The 20,666-nt window shown below is 43.7% G+C and overlaps 1 protein-coding gene across 1 annotated transcript; it reads right to left on the bottom strand.

Annotated features, from left to right (window-relative positions):
• Positions 1-5,259: 5,259 nt before the first annotated feature.
• LOC137357497 (probable G-protein coupled receptor 139) lies at positions 5,260-19,992 on the bottom strand. Its single transcript, XM_068023847.1, has 2 exons — positions 19,884-19,992; positions 5,260-6,158 (listed from the first exon to the last, which is right to left on the bottom strand). The coding sequence occupies exons 1-2, from the start codon at positions 19,990-19,992 to the stop codon at positions 5,260-5,262; spliced, it is 1,008 nt and encodes a 335-aa protein (XP_067879948.1).
• Positions 19,993-20,666: the final 674 nt, after the last annotated feature.

Genomic DNA, 20,666 nt, shown 5'->3' on the forward strand with positions numbered 1-20,666 from the left:
ATGAGATTCTAAATGAGTACTTTGCATCGGTATTCACCGAGGAGAGGGACATGAAGGATGTTGAGGTTAGGAACAGATGTTTGATTACTCTAGGTCAAGTCGGCATAAGGAGGGAGGAAGTGTTGGGTATTCTAAAAGGCATTAAGGTGGACAAGTCCCCAGGTCCGGATGGGATCTATCCCAGGTTACTGTGGGAAGCGAGAGAGGAAATAGCTGGGGCCTTAACAGATATCTTTGCAGCATCCTTAAACACGGGTGAGGTCCCGGAGGACTGGAGAATTGCTAATGTTGTCCCCTTGTTTAAGAAGGGTAGCAGGGAAAATCCAGGTAATTATAGACCGGTGAGCCTGACGTCAGTGGTAGGGAAGCTGCTGGAGAAGTTACTTAGGGATAGGATCTATTCCCATTTGGAAGAAAATGGGCTTATCAGTGATAGGCAACATGGTTTTGTGCAGGGGAGGTCATGTCTTACCAACTTAATAGAATTCTTTGAGGAAGTGACAAAGTTGATTGATGAGGGAAGGGCTGTCGATGTCATATACATGGATTTCAGTAAGGCGTTTGATAAGGTTCCCCATGGTAGGCTGTTGGAGAAAGTGAAGGCGCATGGGGTCCAAGGTGTACTAGCTAGATGGATAAAGAACTGGCTGGGCAACATGAGACAGAGAGTAGCAGTAGAGGGGAGTTTCTCAAAATGGAGACGTGTCACCAGTGGTGTTCCACAGGGATCCGTGCTGGGACCACTGTTGTTTGTGATATACATAAATGATTTGGAGGAAAGTGTAGGTGGTCTGATTAGCAAGTTTGCAGACGACACTAAGATTGGTGGAGTAGCAGATAGTGAAGGGGACTGTCAGAGAATACAGCAGTATATAGATAGACTTGAGAGTTGGGCAGAGAAATGGCAGATGGAGTTCAATCAGGGCAAATGCGAGGTGATGCATTTTGGAAGATCCAATTCAGGAGTGAACTATACAGTAAATGGAAAAGTCCTGGGGAAAATTGATGTGCAGAGAGATTTGGGTGTTCAGGTCCATTGTTCCCTGAAGGTGGCAATGCAGGTCAATAGAGTGGTCAAGAAGGCATACGGCATGCTTTCCTTCATCGGACGGGGTATTGAGTACAAGAGTTGGCAGGTCATGTTACAGTTGTATAGGACTTTGGTTCGGCCACATTTGGAATACTGCGTGCAGTTCTGGTCGCCACATTACCAAAAGGATGTGGATGCTTTGGAGAGGGTGCAGAGGAGGTTCACCAGGATGTTGCCTGGTATGGAGGGCGCTAGCTATGAAGAGAGGTTGAGTAGATTAGGATTATTTTCATTCGAAAGACGGAGGTTGAGGGGGGACCTGATTGAGGTGTACAAAATCATGAGAGGTATAGACAGGTTGGATAGCAAGAAGCTTTTTCCCAGCATGGGGGATTCAATTACTAGGGGTCACGAGTTCAGAGTGAAAGGGGAAAAGTTTAGGGGGGATATGCGTGGAAAGTTTTTTACGCAGAGGGTGGTGGGTGCCTGGAACGCGTTGCCAGCGGAGGTGGTAGACGCGGGCACGATAGCATCTTTTAAGATGTATCTAGACAGATACATGAATGGGCAGGAAGTAAAGAGATACAGACCCTTAGAAAATAGGCGTCATGTTTAGATAGAGGATCTGGATCGGCGCTGGCCTGGAGGGCCGAAGGGCCTGTAATTTTCTTTGTTCTTTTGTTCTTTGTTCGTATTGGCAGACGGTGTTTGGAAGGACAAAGCAGCCATTCCCTGACACATTCAACCCACAATGGACTTTTGATCACTAGACATTGAAGGTGGGGGAGCTCACATTCTAGGTTGACTGCTAAGATGGCCAAATACACAAACGGACATGGTCAAACCAGCTAGTCACATGACTAACCTGCTGGGCAACCTGAGTTTTTGAATTTGTACAAACAGTTTGGGCATAAAGCGGTTTGCTCCTGGACTGAGAAGATCTCTCTCCTGTCTGCTCCCATCTCTTTCCCACAAGCCTCTGAATCCACTGAAGACACAAATCTCAAGAGAAGGTTTAAGAAGAATACAGGGCCCCAACAACAAGCAAGATGTACCAACAATCAAGGACTTTACAGTGAGCTTGAAGAACTGTAACAACTACTCTTAAGATATCGCCTCAAACGTTTCCATTTCCTTCTGCTCTTTTCTGTCTCTATTTGCATGTATGTTTCGGTATGCATGCTAGCATGGGGCGCAGTGTGTATTTGTAACTGAATTAGAGTCTAAGTTTAATAAATTTCAACTTTTCTTTTTTAAACCTAAGAAAGCCTGTTTGTGCTGGTTTCTTTGCCTTATAATTGGAAAGCAGTGAGCAAGGATTCAGCAAGGGGGAGTTAAAAATAGTGTGTTTAAAATTAAACCCTCTTACAGTAAGACCAGGTGAAGGCTGAAAGGGAACCCGAGACCTCTTTCTCACCTGGTTGTAATGCCTTAAAATTGGTTAGATGCTCTGCCATTTGAAATACTTTATCCTTATTTACTCTAACAGCACCCTGCATGATGTTAAAGGCCTCGATCAAATTTCCCCTTAACCTTCTCTGCTCGAAGGAGAACATCTAACTCACTTTCTCTAACTCTCGTCAATAAGAACAACAAAAGCAAAGGCAGAAATAGCAGGGGCATTGGTCACAATCTTTCAATTCTCATTGGATACAGCAGTAGCGTCGGAGGACTAGAGAGCTGCTAATGTTATACCACTGTTCTAGAAAGGGAAGAGGGATAAGCTGGTGTAACGACGTTCCTTTCTGATTTGTTTTGTGGGATGGGGGCGTTGCTGGCTCGGCCAGCATTTATTACCCATCCCTAACTGCACTTGAACTGAGTGGCTCTCCAGTCCATTTCAGAGGGCATTTAAGAGTCGACCACATTGCTGAGAGTCTGGAGTCACATGTAGGCCAGAGCAGGTAAGGACAGCAGATTTCCTTCCCTAAAAGATATCAGTAAACCAGATGGGTTTTCCCGACAATCGACAATGCTTTCATGGTCACCATTAGACGAGCTTTTTATTCCAGTTTTGTTAATTGAATTCAAATTTCACCATCTGCCCGCAGAGCATTAGCCTGGGCTCTGGATTACTAGTCCAGTGACATTACCGCGAAGCCATTACTACAGAAGAGCCACCCGCGCATCAACGCGAGCAGAATCTCTCATCCACAGCTGTTACATAAGTTTCTAAATTCACTTGAAAAAGCCCTTCAAAACACTCCTGCAGGGGATGCAGAGACCAAGTGGGCCCACATCAGAGACGCCATCTATAACTCAGCAATGACCACCTTCAGTAAACGTGTGAAGCGGAATGCAGACTGGTTTCAATCTCACTTTGAAGAGCTGGAACCTGTCATAGACGCTAAGCGCATTGCACTGCTGAACTACAAGAAAGCCCCCAGCAAGTTAACATCCATAGCACTTAAAGCAGCCAGAAGCCAGGCGCTGCGCAAATGACTACTGGCAACACCTATGCAGTCCTATTCAGCTGGCCTCAGACACCAGAAACATCAGAGGAATGTATGATGGCATTAAGAGAGCTTTTGGGCCAACCATCAAGAAGATTGCCCCCCTCAAACTCAAATCTAAATCAGGGGACACAATCACTGACCAACGCAAGCAAATGGACCACTGGGTGGAGCACTACCTAGAACTGTACTCCAGGGAAAATGTTGTCACTGAGACCGCCCTCAATGCAGCCCAGTCTCTGCCACTCATGGATGAGCTGGACGTACAGCCAACAAAATCAGAACTCAGTGATGCCGTTGATTCTCTAGCCAGTGGAAAAACCCCTGGAAAGGACGGTTTACACCTGAAATAATCAAGAATGCCAAGCCTGCTATACTCTCAGCACTCTACAAACTGCTTTGCCTGTGCTGGGACGAGGGAGCAGTACCACAGGACATGCGCGATGCCAATATCATCACCCTCAATAAGAACAAAGGTGATCACGGTGACTGCAACAACTACCGTGGAATCTCCCTGCTCAGCATAGTGGGGAAAGTCTTCTCGAGTCCTTTAAACAGGCTCCAGAAGCTGGCTGAGCATGTCTACCCTGAGGCGCAGTGTGGCTTTCAGCACAGAGATCCACCATTAACATGCTGTTCTCCCTTCGCCAGCTACAGGAGAAATGCCACGAACAACAGATGCCCCTCTACATTGCTTTCATTGATCTCACCAAAGCCTTTGACCTCGTCAGCAGACGTGATCTCTTCAGACTACTAGAAAAGATCAGATGTCCACCAAAGCTCCTCAGTATCATCACCTCATTCCATGACAATATGAAAGGCACAATTCAGCATAGCGGTGCCTCATCAGACCCCTTTCCTATTCTGAGTGACGTGAAACAGGGCTGTGTTCTCGCACCTACACTGTTTGGGGTCCTCTTCTCCCTGCTGCTCTCACATGCGTTCAAGTCTTCAGAAGAAGGAATTTTCCTCCACACAAGATCAGATGGTAGGTTATTCAACCTTGCCCATTTTACAGCGAAGACCAAAGTACGGAAGGTCCTCATCAGGGAACTCCTCTTTGCTGACGATGCTGCATTAACATCTCACACTGAAGGGTGTCTGCAGAGACTCATTGACAGGATTGCGGCTGCCTGCAACGAATTTGGCCTAACCATCATCCTCAAGAAAACAAACATCATGGGACAGGACGTCAGAAATGCTCCATCTATCAATATTGGCGACCACGCTCTGGAAGTGGTTCAAGAGTTCACCTACCTAGGCTCAACTATCACCAATACCCTGTCTCTCGATACAGAAATCAACAAGCGCATGGGAAAGGCTTCCACTGCTATGTCCAGACTGGCCAAGAGAGTGTGGGATAATGGCGCACTGACACGGAACACAAAAGTCCGAGTGTATCAAGCCTGTGTCCTCAGTACCTTGCTCAACGGCAGCGAGGCCTGGACAACGTATGTCAGCCAAGAGCGATGTCTCCAGAGAATCCTTGGCATCAGGTGGCAGGACCGCATCTCCAACACAGAAGTCCTCGAGGCGGCCAACATCCCCAGCATATACACACTACTGAGCCAGCGGCACTTGAGCTGGCTTGGCCATGTGAGCCACATGGAAGATGGCAGGATCCTCAAGGATGCAAGCAGCAGACAACTGCCATGCAAAAATGTATTTTGAGATTAAGAGTGATTCCTGCTGCAATTCAAGGGAGGGAAGTCTCGGGGAAAATAATGAACTGGACACAACCGGACCCACCTCTGGCCTGAGCTCACTTTTGCTGAACTACTTGATTAATTTTACAATGAGTTTAACTGGAGAGCTCACCAAGATCTTGAACTGCTCTCTGAACCTGGTCTGAGTCACCCCATAAATAAAAGTGTTTGTGCAGGAACTTGAAATTTGCAGCATGTATCCCACTTGTTCGAAGATAATTTGAGAATCATTATAATCAGCATAATTTGCCTGTGTAATGTTATGATATAAGAATTCGATAACAGTTGTCAGCCACAAAAGTATGAAGCTGCCGGAAACAGTGAAGAGCAAAATCACAGACTTTCTTCTGCTCTCCATCTCTGGGTCAGTGTGAATCTCTCCCTCGCTCTGACCCCTCAGTCCCTTACGGACTCGACTGGCGGCTAAAATGTATCTGACTGTCAGAGCGTTGAGCAACAGAATTAAAGCGAATGGGAGCAAGGGGGTGAGAACTGAATCGAACCAGTCAAATGCCATCCATCCGGGCTCACTAAAATAACTTTCTTTTGTTAAGCAGTCCCACGGTACATGGTCTATTACCTCACGAGGTTCTAATGTAAAGTAGAAGGGAACACTTTTCAAACAGATCAGAATGCAGGTTGTTGTTATCACCACGGCTGCTGTTTGCTGGCTGCAATATTTTGTTTTCAGCTTCCGGCAACAAATGGCCACAAATCGATCAAAGGTGAAAGTGACTGTGAACCAAACTGAAGTGTTAGTGGACACATGGCTCAGGACGATAATAACACTACACGCAGGAGTAATATCGAGGAAGGACCCCCGGAAATAGGAATAACTGATACGATACAATATGACCTCATTAATTACAACCAGTAGATCTGCCATTGCCATGGCCACCAGGTAGCGAGTGATGCATGTGGAGAGCCCACACTTTCCTCGGGACAGGATCACAATCGCCATGACGTTAACTGCAAAGCAGGGAAGGAAAAGAGACAGAAAATTATTGATTAAACTCGACAGATCATTCACCACACTCGAGGCTAGGCAGTACGCATTGGAATTGTTTATCTTTTTTTTTTAAAGATACAGCACTGAAACAGGCCCTTCGGCCCACCGAGTCTGTGCCGACTATCAACCACCCATTTATACTAATCCTATACTAATTCCATATTCCTACAACATCCCCACCAGACCCTATATTTCCCTACCACCTACCTATCCTAGGGGTAATTTATAATGGCCAATTAACCTATCAACCTGCAAGTCTTTGGCATGTGGGAGGAAACCGGAGCACCCGGAGGAAACCCACGCAGACACAGGGAGAACTTGCAAACTCCACACAGACAGTACCCGGAATTGAACCTGGGTCGCTGGAGCTGTGAGGCTGCGGTGCTAACCACTGCGCCACTGTATATGGCATCTCAGTCTCCTTAGCCCAGGTCCATACAACTGCACATCGCAGCTGGATCACTTCAGAGGGAACAGGAGCAGTGATCTTGTAGGAATTTTGGGGAGTAAAGGAAAAGCAACAAATGAATTTGAAGAGGGCACCATGCAAAGCATTAACTGATGATGGGAGAGAGGATATTGACAGGCTGAGAATATGAGGTCACAGCCCAAGCAGAAGTTTGAAGCAGAGGGGTGGACGGACAGGATCACATTGAGAAAGCAGAGACATAATAACTCAATTGGTAACAAACAATGGAACAGAACATAGAGAATATCACAGAATGAAAAGGTTTCTGAACAGCTGCATTGAACCAGGAAAGAAAGAGATTGCTTCTCATCATGGTAAGACAGTGTCAAAAGAAATAGAATAAATATAGTTTTCACATTGCCCCGAGTGTAATGGGAAACAGGCGTGTACCAACATTTTACACTTTTTGTAATAGGAAACAGCTCAGCACCAATACCTGTGATTACCACTCAGTGTAATAGGAAACAGCCCAGTATCAATACCTGTCATTACTACTCAGTGTAATAGGAAACAGCCCAGTATCAATACCTGTCATTACCACTCAGTGTAATAGGAAACAGCCCAGTATCAATACCTGTCATTACCACTCAGTGTAATATGAAACAGCCCAGTATCAATACCTGTCATTACTACTCAGTGTAATAGAAAACAGCCCAGTATCAATACCTGTCATTTCCACTCAGTGTAATAGAAAACAGCCCAGTATCAATACCTGTCACTACCACTCAGTGTAATAGAAAACAGCCCAGTACCAATACCTGTCATTCCCACTCAGTGTAATAGGAAACAGCCCAGTATCAATACCTGTCATTCCCACTCAGTGTAATAGGAAACAGCCCAGTATCAATACCTGTCATTACTACTCAGTGTAATAGAAAACAGCCCAGTATCAATACCTGTCATTTCCACTCAGTGTAATAGAAAACAGCCCAGTACCAATACCTGTCATTACCACTCAGTGTAATAGAAAACAGCCCAGTATCAATACCTGTCATTACTACTCAGTGTAATAGGAAGCAGCCCAGTACCAATACCTGTCATTACTACTCAGTGTAATAGGAAACAGCCCAGTATCAATACCTGTCATTACTACTCAGTGTAATAGAAAACAGCCCAGTATCAATACCTGTCATTTCCACTCAGTGTAATAGAAAACAGCCCAGTATCAATACCTGTCATTACTACTCAGTGTAATAGGAAGCAGCCCAGTACCAATACCTGTCATTACTACTCAGTGTAATAGGAAACAGCCCAGTATCAATACCTGTCATTACCACTCAGTGTAATAGAAAACAGCCCAGTATCAATACCTGTCATTACTACTCAGTGTAATAGGAAGCAGCCCAGTATCAATACCTGTCATTCCCACTCAGTGTAATAGGAAACAGCCCAGTACCAATACCTGTCATTACCACTCAGTGTAATAGAAAACAGCCCAGTATCAATACCTGTCATTACCACTCAGTGTAATAGGAAACAGCCCAGTATCAATACCTGTCATTACTACTCAGTGTAATAGGAAGCAGCCCAGTATCAATACCTGTCATTCCCACTCAGTGTAATAGGAAACAGCCCAGTACCAATACCTGTCATTACCACTCAGTGTAATAGAAAACAGCCCAGTACCAATACCTGTCATTACTACTCAGTGTAATAGGAAACAGCCCAGTATCAATACCTGTCATTACTACTCAGTGTAATAGGAAGCAGCCCAGTATCAATACCTGTCATTCCCACTCAGTGTAATAGAAAACAGCCCAGTACCAATACCTGTCATTACTACTCAGTGTAATAGGAAACAGAACAGGACCAATACCTGTCATTACCACTCAGTGTAATAGGAAACAGCCCAGTATCAATACCTGTCATTACCACTCAGTGTAATAGGAAACAGCCCAGTATCAATACCTGTCATTACCACTCAGTGTAATAGGAAACAGCCCAGTACCAATACCTGTCATTACCACTCAGTGTAATAGAAAACAGCCCAGTATCAATACCTGTCATTACTACTCAGAGTAATAGGAAACAGAACAGGACCAATAACTGTCATTACCACTCAGTGTAATAGGAAACAGCCCAGTATCAATACCTGTCATTCCCACTCAGTGTAATAGGAAACAGCCCAGTACCAATACCTGTCATTACCACTCAGTGTAATAGAAAACAGCCCAGTATCAATACCTGTCATTACTACTCAGTGTAATAGGAAACAGAACAGGACCAATACCTGTCATTACCACTCAGTGTAATAGGAAACAGCCCAGTATCAATACCTGTCATTACCACTCAGTGTAATAGGAAACAGCCCAGTATCAATACCTGTCATTACCACTCAGTGTAATAGGAAACAGCCCAGTATCAATACCTGTCATTACCACTCAGTGTAATAGGAAACAGAACAGGACCAATACCTGTCATTACCACTCAGCGTAATAGGAAAAAGCCCAGTATCAATACCTGTCATTACCACTCAGTGTAATAGGAAACAGCCCAGTATCAATACCTGTCATTACCACTCAGTGTAATAGGAAACAGCCCAGTATCAATACCTGTCATTACCACTCAGTGTAATAGGAAACAGAACAGGACCAATACCTGTCATTACCACTCAGTGTAATAGAAAACAGCCCAGTATCAATACCTGTCATTCCCACTCAGTGTAATAGGAAACAGCCCAGTACCAATACCTGTCATTACCACTCAGTGTAATAGAAAACAGCCCAGTATCAATACCTGTCATTACTACTCAGTGTAATAGGAAACAGAACAGGACCAATACCTGTCATTACCACTCAGTGTAATAGGAAACAGCCCAGTATCAATACCTGTCATTACCACTCAGTGTAATAGGAAACAGCCCAGTATCAATACCTGTCATTACCACTCAGTGTAATAGGAAACAGCCCAGTATCAATACCTGTCATTACCACTCAGTGTAATAGGAAACAGCCCAGTATCAATACCTGTCATTACCACTCAGTGTAATAGGAAACAGCCCAGTACCAATACCTGTCATTACCACTCAGCGTAATAGGAAAAAGCCCAGTATCAATACCTGTCATTACCACTCAGTGTAATAGGAAACAGCCCAGTATCAATACCTGCCTTTACCACTCAGTGTAATAGGAAACAGCCCAGTATCAATACCTGTCATTACCACTCAGTGTAATAGGAAACAGCCCAGTATCAATACCTGTCATTACCACTCAGTGTAATAGGAAACAGCCCAGTATCAATACCTGTCATTACCACTCAGTGTAATATGAAACAGCCCAGTATCAATACCTGTCATTACCAATCAGTGTAACAGGAAACAGCCCAGTATCAATACCTGTCATTCCCACTCAGTGTGATAGGAAACAGACCAGTACCAATACCTGTCATTACCACTCAGTGTAATAGGAAACAGCCCAGTATCAATACCTGTCATTCCCACTCAGTGTAATAGGTAACAGCCCAGTATCAATACCTGTCATTACCACTCAGTGTAATAGGAAACAGCCCAGTACCAATACCTGTCATTACCACTCAGTGTAATAGGTAACAGCCCAGTACCAATACCTGTCATTACCACTCAGTGTAATAGGTAACAGCCCAGTACCAATACCTGTCATTACCACTCAGTGTAATAGATAACAGCCCAGTACCAATACCTGTCATTACCACTCAGTGTAATAGATAACAGCCCAGTACCAATACCTGTCATTACCACTCAGTGTAATAGATAACAGCCCAGTACCAATACCTGTCATTACCACTCAGTGTAATAGGAAGGAGCCCAGTTTCAATCCCTGTCATTACCACTCAGTGTAATAGGTAACAGCCCAGTACCAATACCTGTCATTACCACTCAGTGTAATAGGAAGGAGCCCAGTATCAATCCCTGTCATTACCACTCAGTGTAATAGGTAACAGCCCAGTACCAATACCTGTCATTTCCACTCAGTGTAATAGGAAAAAACCCAGTACCAATACCTGTCATTTCCACTCAGTGTAATAGGAAAAAACCCAGTACCAATACCTGTCATTTCCACTCAGTGTAATAGGAAAAAGCCCAGTACCAATACCTGTCATTACCACTCAGTGTAATAGGAAGGAGCCCAGTATCAATCCCTGTCATTACCACTCAGTGTAATAGGTAACAGCCCAGTACCAATACCTGTCATTACCACTCAGTGTAATAGGTAACAGCCCAGTATCAATACCTGTCATTACCACTCAGTGTAATAGGAAGGAGCCCAGTACCAATACCTGTCATTACCACTCAGTGTAATAGGTAACAGCCCAGTATCAATCCCTGTCATTACCACTCAGTGTAATAGGAAAAAACCCAGTACCAATACCTGTCATTACCACTCAGTGTAATAGATAACAGCCCAGTACCAATACCTGTCATTACCACTCAGTGTAATAGGAAGGAGCCCAGTATCAATCCCTGTCATTACCACTCAGTGTAATAGGTAACAGCCCAGTACCAATACCTGTCATTACCACTCAGTGTAATAGGTAACAGCCCAGTATCAATACCTGTCATTACCACTCAGTGTAATAGGTAACAGCCCAGTACCAATACCTGTCATTTCCACTCAGTGGAATATGAAACAGCCCAGTATCAATACCTGTCATTACCACTCAGTGTAATAGGAAACAGCCCAGTATCAATACCTGTCATTACCACTCAGTGTAATATGAAACAGCCCAGTATCAATACCTGTCATTACCACTCAGTGTAATAGGAAACAGCCCAGTACCAATACCTGTCACTACCACTTAGTGTAATAGGAAACAGCCCAGTACCAATACCTGTCACTACCACTTAGTGTAATAGGAAACAGCCCAGTACCAATACCTGTCATTACCACTCAGTGTAATAGGAAACAGCCCAGTATCAATACCTGTCATTACCACTCAGTGTAATAGGAAACAGCCCAGTACCAATACCTGTCACTACCACTTAGTGTAATAGGAAACAGCCCAGTACCAATCCCTGTCATTTCCACTCAGTGTAATAGGAAACAGCCCAGTATCAATACCTGTCATTACTACTCAGTGTAATAGGAAGCAGCCCAGTATCAATACCTGTCATTCCCACTCAGTGTAATAGGAAACAGCCCAGTACCAATACCTGTCATTACCACTCAGTGTAATAGAAAACAGCCCAGTACCAATACCTGTCATTACTACTCAGTGTAATAGGAAACAGCCCAGTACCAATACCTGTCATTACCACTCAGTGTAATAGGAAGGAGCCCAGTATCAATACCTGTCATTACCACTCACTGTTATCGGAAGCAGCCCAGTATCAATACCTGTCATTACCACTCAGTGTAATAGGAAACAGCCCAGTACCAATACCTGTCATTACCACTCAGTGTAATAGAAAACAGCCCAGTATCAATACCTGTCATTACTACTCAGTGTAATAGGAAACAGAACAGGACCAATAACTGTCATTACCACTCAGTGTAATAGGAAACAGCCCAGTATCAATACCTGTCATTCCCACTCAGTGTAATAGGAAACAGCCCAGTACCAATACCTGTCATTACCACTCAGTGTAATAGAAAACAGCCCAGTATCAATACCTGTCATTACTACTCAGTGTAATAGGAAACAGAACAGGACCAATACCTGTCATTACCACTCAGTGTAATAGGAAACAGCCCAGTATCAATACCTGTCATTACCACTCAGTGTAATAGGAAACAGCCCAGTATCAATACCTGTCATTACCACTCAGTGTAATAGGAAACAGCCCAGTATCAATACCTGTCATTACCACTCAGTGTAATAGGAAACAGAACAGGACCAATACCTGTCATTACCACTCAGCGTAATAGGAAAAAGCCCAGTATCAATACCTGTCATTACCACTCAGTGTAATAGGAAACAGCCCAGTATCAATACCTGTCATTACCACTCAGTGTAATAGGAAACAGCCCAGTATCAATACCTGTCATTACCACTCAGTGTAATAGGAAACAGAACAGGACCAATACCTGTCATTACCACTCAGTGTAATAGGAAACAGCCCAGTATCAATACCTGTCATTACCACTCAGTGTAATAGGAAACAGCCCAGTATCAATACCTGTCATTACCACTCAGTGTAATAGGAAACAGCCCAGTATCAATACCTGTCATTACCACTCAGTGTAATAGGAAACAGCCCAGTATCAATACCTGCCTTTACCACTCAGTGTAATAGGAAACAGCCCAGTATCAATACCTGTCTTTACCACTCAGTGTAATAGGAAACAGAACAGGACCAATACCTGTCATTACCACTCAGCGTAATAGGAAAAAGCCCAGTATCAATACCTGTCATTACCACTCAGTGTAATAGGAAACAGCCCAGTATCAATACCTGCCTTTACCACTCAGTGTAATAGGAAACAGCCCAGTATCAATACCTGTCATTACCACTCAGTGTAATAGGAAACAGCCCAGTATCAATACCTGTCATTACCAATCAGTGTAACAGGAAACAGCCCAGTATCAATACCTGTCATTCCCACTCAGTGTGATAGGAAACAGACCAGTACCAATACCTGTCATTACCACTCAGTGTAATAGGAAACAGCCCAGTATCAATACCTGTCATTCCCACTCAGTGTAATAGGTAACAGCCCAGTACCAATACCTGTCATTACCACTCAGTGTAATAGGTAACAGCCCAGTACCAATACCTGTCATTACCACTCAGTGTAATAGATAACAGCCCAGTACCAATACCTGTCATTACCACTCAGTGTAATAGATAACAGCCCAGTACCAATACCTGTCATTACCACTCAGTGTAATAGATAACAGCCCAGTACCAATACCTGTCATTACCACTCAGTGTAATAGGAAGGAGCCCAGTATCAATCCCTGTCATTACCACTCAGTGTAATAGGTAACAGCCCAGTACCAATACCTGTCATTACCACTCAGTGTAATAGGAAGGAGCCCAGTATCAATCCCTGTCATTACCACTCAGTGTAATAGGTAACAGCCCAGTACCAATACCTGTCATTTCCACTCAGTGTAATAGGAAAAAACCCAGTACCAATACCTGTCATTTCCACTCAGTGTAATAGGAAAAAGCCCAGTACCAATACCTGTCATTACCACTCAGTGTAATAGGAAGGAGCCCAGTATCAATCCCTGTCATTACCACTCAGTGTAATAGGTAACAGCCCAGTACCAATACCTGTCATTACCACTCAGTGTAATAGGTAACAGCCCAGTATCAATACCTGTCATTACCACTCAGTGTAATAGGAAGGAGCCCAGTACCAATACCTGTCATTACCACTCAGTGTAATAGGTAACAGCCCAGTATCAATCCCTGTCATTACCACTCAGTGTAATAGGAAAAAACCCAGTACCAATACCTGTCATTACCACTCAGTGTAATAGATAACAGCCCAGTGCCAATACCTGTCATTACCACTCAGTGTAATAGGAAGGAGCCCAGTATCAATCCCTGTCATTACCACTCAGTGTAATAGGTAACAGCCCAGTACCAATACCTGTCATTACCACTCAGTGTAATAGGAAACAGCCCAGTATCAATACCTGTCATTACCACTCAGTGTAATATGAAACAGCCCAGTATCAATACCTGTCATTACCACTCAGTGTAATAGGAAACAGCCCAGTATCAATACCTGTCATTACCACTCAGTGTAATATGAAACAGCCCAGTATCAATACCTGTCATTACCACTCAGTGTAATAGGAAACAGCCCAGTACCAATACCTGTCACTACCACTTAGTGTAATAGGAAGCAGCCCAGTATCAATACCTGTCATTACCACTCAGTGTAATAGGAAACAGCCCAGTATCAATACCTGTCATTACCACTCAGTGTAATATGAAACAGCCCAGTATCAATACCTGTCATTACCACTCAGTGTAATAGGAAACAGCCCAGTACCAATACCTGTCACTACCACTTAGTGTAATAGGAAACAGCCCAGTACCAATACCTGTCATTACCACTTAGTGTAATAGGAAACAGACCAGTATCAATACCTGTCACTACCACTTAGTGTAATAGGAAACAGCCCAGTACCAATCCCTGTCATTTCCACTCAGTGGAATATGAAACAGCCCAGTATCAATACCTGTCATTACCACTCAGTGTAATAGGAAACAGCCCAGTATCAATACCTGTCATTACCACTCAGTGTAATATGAAACAGCCCAGTACCAATACCTGTCATTACCACTCAGTGTAATAGGAAACAGCCCAGTATCAATACCTGTCATTACCACTCAGTGTAATAGGAAACAGCCCAGTACCAATACCTGTCACTACCACTTAGTGTAATAGGAAACAGCCCAGTATCAATACCTGTCATTACCACTCAGTGTAATAGGAAACAGCCCAGTACCAATACCTGTCATTACCACTCAGTGTAATAGGAAACAGCCCAGTATCAATACCTGTCATTACCACTCAGTGTAATAGGAAACAGCCCAGTACCAATACCTGTCATTACCACTCAGTGTAATAGGAAACAGCCCAGTACCAATACCTGTCATTACCACTCAGTGTAATAGGAAGGAGCCCAGTACCAATACCTTTCATTACCACTCAGTGTAATAGGAAGGAGCCCAGTATCAATCCCTGTCATTACCACTCAGTGTAATATGAAACAGCCCAGTACCAATACCTGTCATTACCACTCAGTGTAATAGGAAACAGCCCAGTATCAATACCTGTCATTACCACTCAGTGTAATAGGAAACAGCCCAGTACCAATACCTGTCACTACCACTCAGTGTAATAGGAAAAAGCCCAGTACCAATACCTGTCATTACCACTCAGTGTAATAGGAAACAGCCCAGTATCAATACCTGTCATTACCACTCAGTGTAATAGGAAACAGCCCAGTACCAATACCTGTCACTACCACTCAGTGTAATAGGAAACAGCCCAGTATCAATACCTGTCACTACCACTCAGTGTAATAGGAAAAAGCCCAGTACCAATACCTGTCATTTCCACTCAGTGTAATAGGAAGGAGCCCAGTACCAATACCTGTCATTACCACTCAGTGTAATAGGAAACAGCCCAGTATCAATACCTGTCATTCCCACTCAGTGTAATAGGAAACAGCCCAGTATCAATACCTGTCATTACCACTCAGTGTAATAGGAAACAGCCCAGTACCAATACCTGTCACTACCACTCAGTGTAATAGGAAAAAGCCCAGTACCAATACCTGTCATTGCCACTCAGTGTAATAGGAAGGAGCCCAGTACCAATACCTGTCATTACCACTCAGTGTAATAGGAAACAGCCCAGTATCAATACCTGTCATTACCACTCAGTGTAATAGGAAACAGCCCAGTATCAATACCTGTCATTACCACTCAGTGTAATAGGAAACAGCCCAGTATCAATACCTGTCATTACCACTCAGTGTAATAGGAAACAGCCCAGTACCAATACCTGTCATTACCACTCAGTGTAATAGGAAACAGCCCAGTACCAATACCTGTCATTACCACTCAGTGTAATAGGAAGGAGCCCAGTATCAATACCTGTCATTACCACACAGTGTAATCGGAAGCAGCCCAGTACCAATCCCTGTCATTACCACTCAGTGTAATAGGAAACAGCCCAGTACCAATACCTGTCATTACCACTCAGTGTAATAGGAAGGAGCCCAGTATCAATACCTGTCATTACCACTCACTGTTATCGGAAGCAGCCCAGTATCAATACCTGTCATTACCACTCAGTGTAATAGGAAACAGCCCAGTACCAATACCTGTCATTACCACTCAGTGTAATAGGAAACAGCCCAGTACCAATACCTGTCATTACCACTCAGTGTAATAGGAAACAGCCCAGTATCAATCCCTGTCATTACCACTCACTGTTATCGGAAGCAGCCCAGTACCAATCCCTGTCATTACCACTCAGTGTAATAGGAAACAGCCCAGTATCAATACCTGTCATTACCACTCAGTGTAATAGGAAACAGCCCAGTATCAATACCTGTCATTACCACTCAGTGTAATAGAAAACAGCCCAGTATCAATACCTGTCATTACCACTCAGTGTAATAGGAAACAGCCCAGTATCAATACCTGTCTTTACCACTCAGTGTAATAGGTAACAGCCCAGTATCAATACCTGTGATTACCACTCAGCGTAATAGGAAACAGCCCAGTATCAATACCTGTGATTACCACTCAGTGTAATAGGAAACAGCCCAGTATCAATACCTGTCATTACCACTCAGTGTAATAGGAAACAGCCCAGTACCAATACCTGTCATTACTACTCAGTGTAATAGGAAGCAGCCCAGTATCAATACCTGTCATTACCACTCAGTGTAATAGGAAACAGCCCAGTACCAATACCTGTCATTACCACTCAGTGTAATAGGAAACAGCCCAGTACCAATACCTGTCATTACTACTCAGTGTAATAGGAAGCAGCCCAGTATCAATACCTGTCATTACCACTCAGTGGAATATGAAACAGCCCAGTATCAATACCTGTCATTTCCACTCAGTGGAATATGAAACAGCCCAGTATCAATACCTGTCATTACCACTCAGTGTAATAGGAAACAGCCCAGTATCAATACCTGTCATTACCACTCAGTGTAATAGGAAACAGCCCAGTACCAATACCTGTCATTACTACTCAGTGTAATAGGAAGCAGCCCAGTATCAATACCTGTCATTACCACTCAGTGTAATAGGAAACAGCCCAGTACCAATACCTATCATTACCACTCAGTGTAATAGGAAACAGCCCAGTACCAATACCTGTCATTACTACTCAGTGTAATAGGAAGCAGCCCAGTATCAATACCTGTCATTACCACTCAGTGGAATATGAAACAGCCCAGTATCAATCCCTGTCATTTCCACTCAGTGGAATATGAAACAGCCCAGTATCAATCCCTGTCATTTCCACTCAGTGGAATATGAAACAGCCCAGTATCAATACCTGTCATGACCACTCAGTGTAATAGGAAGGAGCCCAGTATCAATCCCTGTCATTACCACTCAGTGTAATAGGAAACAGCCCAGTACCAATACCTGTCATTACCACTCAGTGTAATAGGAAACAGCCCAGTATCAATACCTGTCATTTCCACTCAGTGTAATAGGAAACAGCCCAGTATCAATACCTGTCATTACCACTCAGTGTAATAGGAAACAGCCCAGTATCAATACCTGTCATTACCACTCAATGTAATAGGAAACAGCCCAGTACCAATACCTGTCATTACCACTCAGTGTAATAGGAAGGAGCCCAGTACCAATACCTGTCATTACCACTCAGTGTAATAGGAAACAGCCCAGTATCAATACCTGTCATTACCACTCAGTGTAATAGGAAACAGCCCAGTATCAATACCTGTCATTACCACTCAGTGTAATAGGAAACAGCCCAGTACCAATACCTGTCATTACCACTCAGTGTAATAGGAAGGAGCCCAGTACCAATACCTGTCATTACCACTCAGTGTAATAGGAAACAGCCCAGTATCAATACCTGTCATTACCACTCAGTGTAATAGGAAACAGCCCAGTATCAATACCTGTCATTACCACTCAGTGTAATAGGAAACAGCCCAGTATCAATACCTGTCATTACCACTCAGTGTAATAGGAAACAGCCCAGTACCAATACCTGTCACTACCACTCAGTGTAATAGGAAACAGCCCAGTATCAATACCTGTCACTACCACTCAGTGTAATAGGAAAAAGCCCAGTACCAATACCTGTCATTACCACTCAGTGTAATAGGAAGGAGCCCAGTACCAATACCTGTCATTACCACTCAGTGTAATAGGAGGGAGCCCAGTATCAATACCTGTCATTACCACTCAGTGTAATAGGAAACAGCCCAGTATCAATACCTGTCATTACCACTCAGTGTAATAGGAAACAGCCCAGTATCAATACCTGTCATTACCACTCAGTGTAATAGGAAACAGCCCAGTATCAATACCTGTCATGACCACTCAGTGTAATAGGAAGGAGCCCATTACCAATACCTGTCATTACCACTCAGTGTAATAGGAAACAGCCCAGTATCAATACCTGTCATTACCACTCAGTGTAATAGGAAACAGCCCAGTACCAATACCTGTCATTACCACTCAGTGTAATAGGAAACAGACCAGTATCAATACCTGTTATGACCACTCAGTGTAATAGGAAGCAGCCCAGTATCAATACCTGTCATTACCACTCAGTGTAATAGGAAAAAGCCCAGTATCAATACCTGTGATTACCACTCAGTGTAATAGGAAACAGCCCAGTATCAATACCTGTGATTACCACTCAGTGTAATAGGAAAAAGCCCAGTATCAATACCTGTCTTTACCACTCAGTGTAATAGGAAAAAGCCCAGTATCAATACCTGTCTTTACCACTCAGTGTAATAGGTAACAGCCCAGTATCAATACCTGTCATTACCACTCAGTGTAATAGGAAACAGCCCAGTATCAATACCTGTGATTACCACTCAGTGTAATAGGAAAAAGCCCAGTATCAATACCTGTCTTTACCACTCAGTGTAATAGGTAACAGCCCAGTATCAATACCTGTGATTACCACTCAGTGTAATAGGAAACAGCCCAGTATCAATACCTGTCATTTCCACTCAGTGTAATAGGAAACAGCCCAGTATCAATACCTGTGATTACCACTCAGTGTAATAGGAAACAGCCCAGTATCAATACCTGTCATTACCACTCAGTGTAATAGGAAACAGCCCAGTATCAATACCTGTCATTACCACTCAGTGTAATAGGAAACAGCCCAGTATCAATACCTGTCATTACCACTCAGTGTAATAGGTAACAGCCCAGTATCAATACCTGTCATTACCACTCAGTGTAATAGGTAACAGCCCAGTATCAATACCTGTCATTACTACTCAGTGTAATAGGAAGCAGCCCAGTACCAATACCTGTCATTTCCACTCAGTGTAATAGGAAACAGCTCAGTACCAATACCTGTCATTACCACTCAGTGTAATAGGAAGCAGCCCAGTATCAATACCTTTCATTACCACTCAGTGTAATAGGAAGCAGCCCAGTACCAATACCTGTCATTTCCACTCAGTGTACTCGGAAACAGCCCAGTATCAATACTTTAAACTTTTCGGGACCAGACATATAAATACTGTGGCTACAAGAGCAGGTCAGAGACTGGAAATTCTGCAGTAATTAACTCACCTCCTGACTCCCCAAAGTCCTGCAAGGCAAATATCAGGAGTGTGATGGAATACTCTCCACTTGCCTGGATGGGTGCAGCTCCAACAACACTCAAGAAACTGGACCACATCCAGGGCAAAAGCAGCCCACTTGATTGGCACCTCATCCACTATTTTTAACGTTCACTCCCTCCACCTTTGGCATACAGTGGCAGCAGTATGCACCATCTACAAGATGAACTGCAGCAAAGCATCAAGGCTCCCTGGACAGCACCTTCCAAACCTGCGACCTCTACCATCTAGAAAGACAAGTGTAGCTGAAGAATGGGAACACCAGCTGCAAGTTCCCGTCTAAGGCACACACTATCCTGTCTTGTAACTATATCGCTGTTCCATCGCTGTCGCTGGGTCAAAATCTTGGAACTCCCTTCCTAACAGTACCTACCCCACATGGACTGCAGTGGTTCAAGAAGTCAGCTCACCACCACATTCTCATGGGCAATTAGGAATGGACAATAAATGCTGGCCTAGCCAGTGACACCCACATCCCATGGAAGAATGAAAAAAAATCTACTGGTTGCCCTTTATCCATCCAGATTGTTACACCCTGTTACTACTTCCTTAGAATGGATTGCAATATTTTCCCAACGTGTCTATAGTTTCCTCCTTTCTGTCTTCATCTTTCTGAAATAAGGGCATTCCCTCTGTGCTTTTCCAATGCACTGGGGCCTTTCCAGAATCCAGGGAATTTTGGAAGATTACAACCAATGCATCCCTTTTCTCCGCAGCCACTTCTTTTGAGACC

Source organism: Heterodontus francisci, chromosome 48 (genome assembly GCF_036365525.1).
Source record: "Heterodontus francisci isolate sHetFra1 chromosome 48, sHetFra1.hap1, whole genome shotgun sequence".
Lineage (NCBI taxonomy): Eukaryota > Metazoa > Chordata > Chondrichthyes > Heterodontiformes > Heterodontidae > Heterodontus > Heterodontus francisci.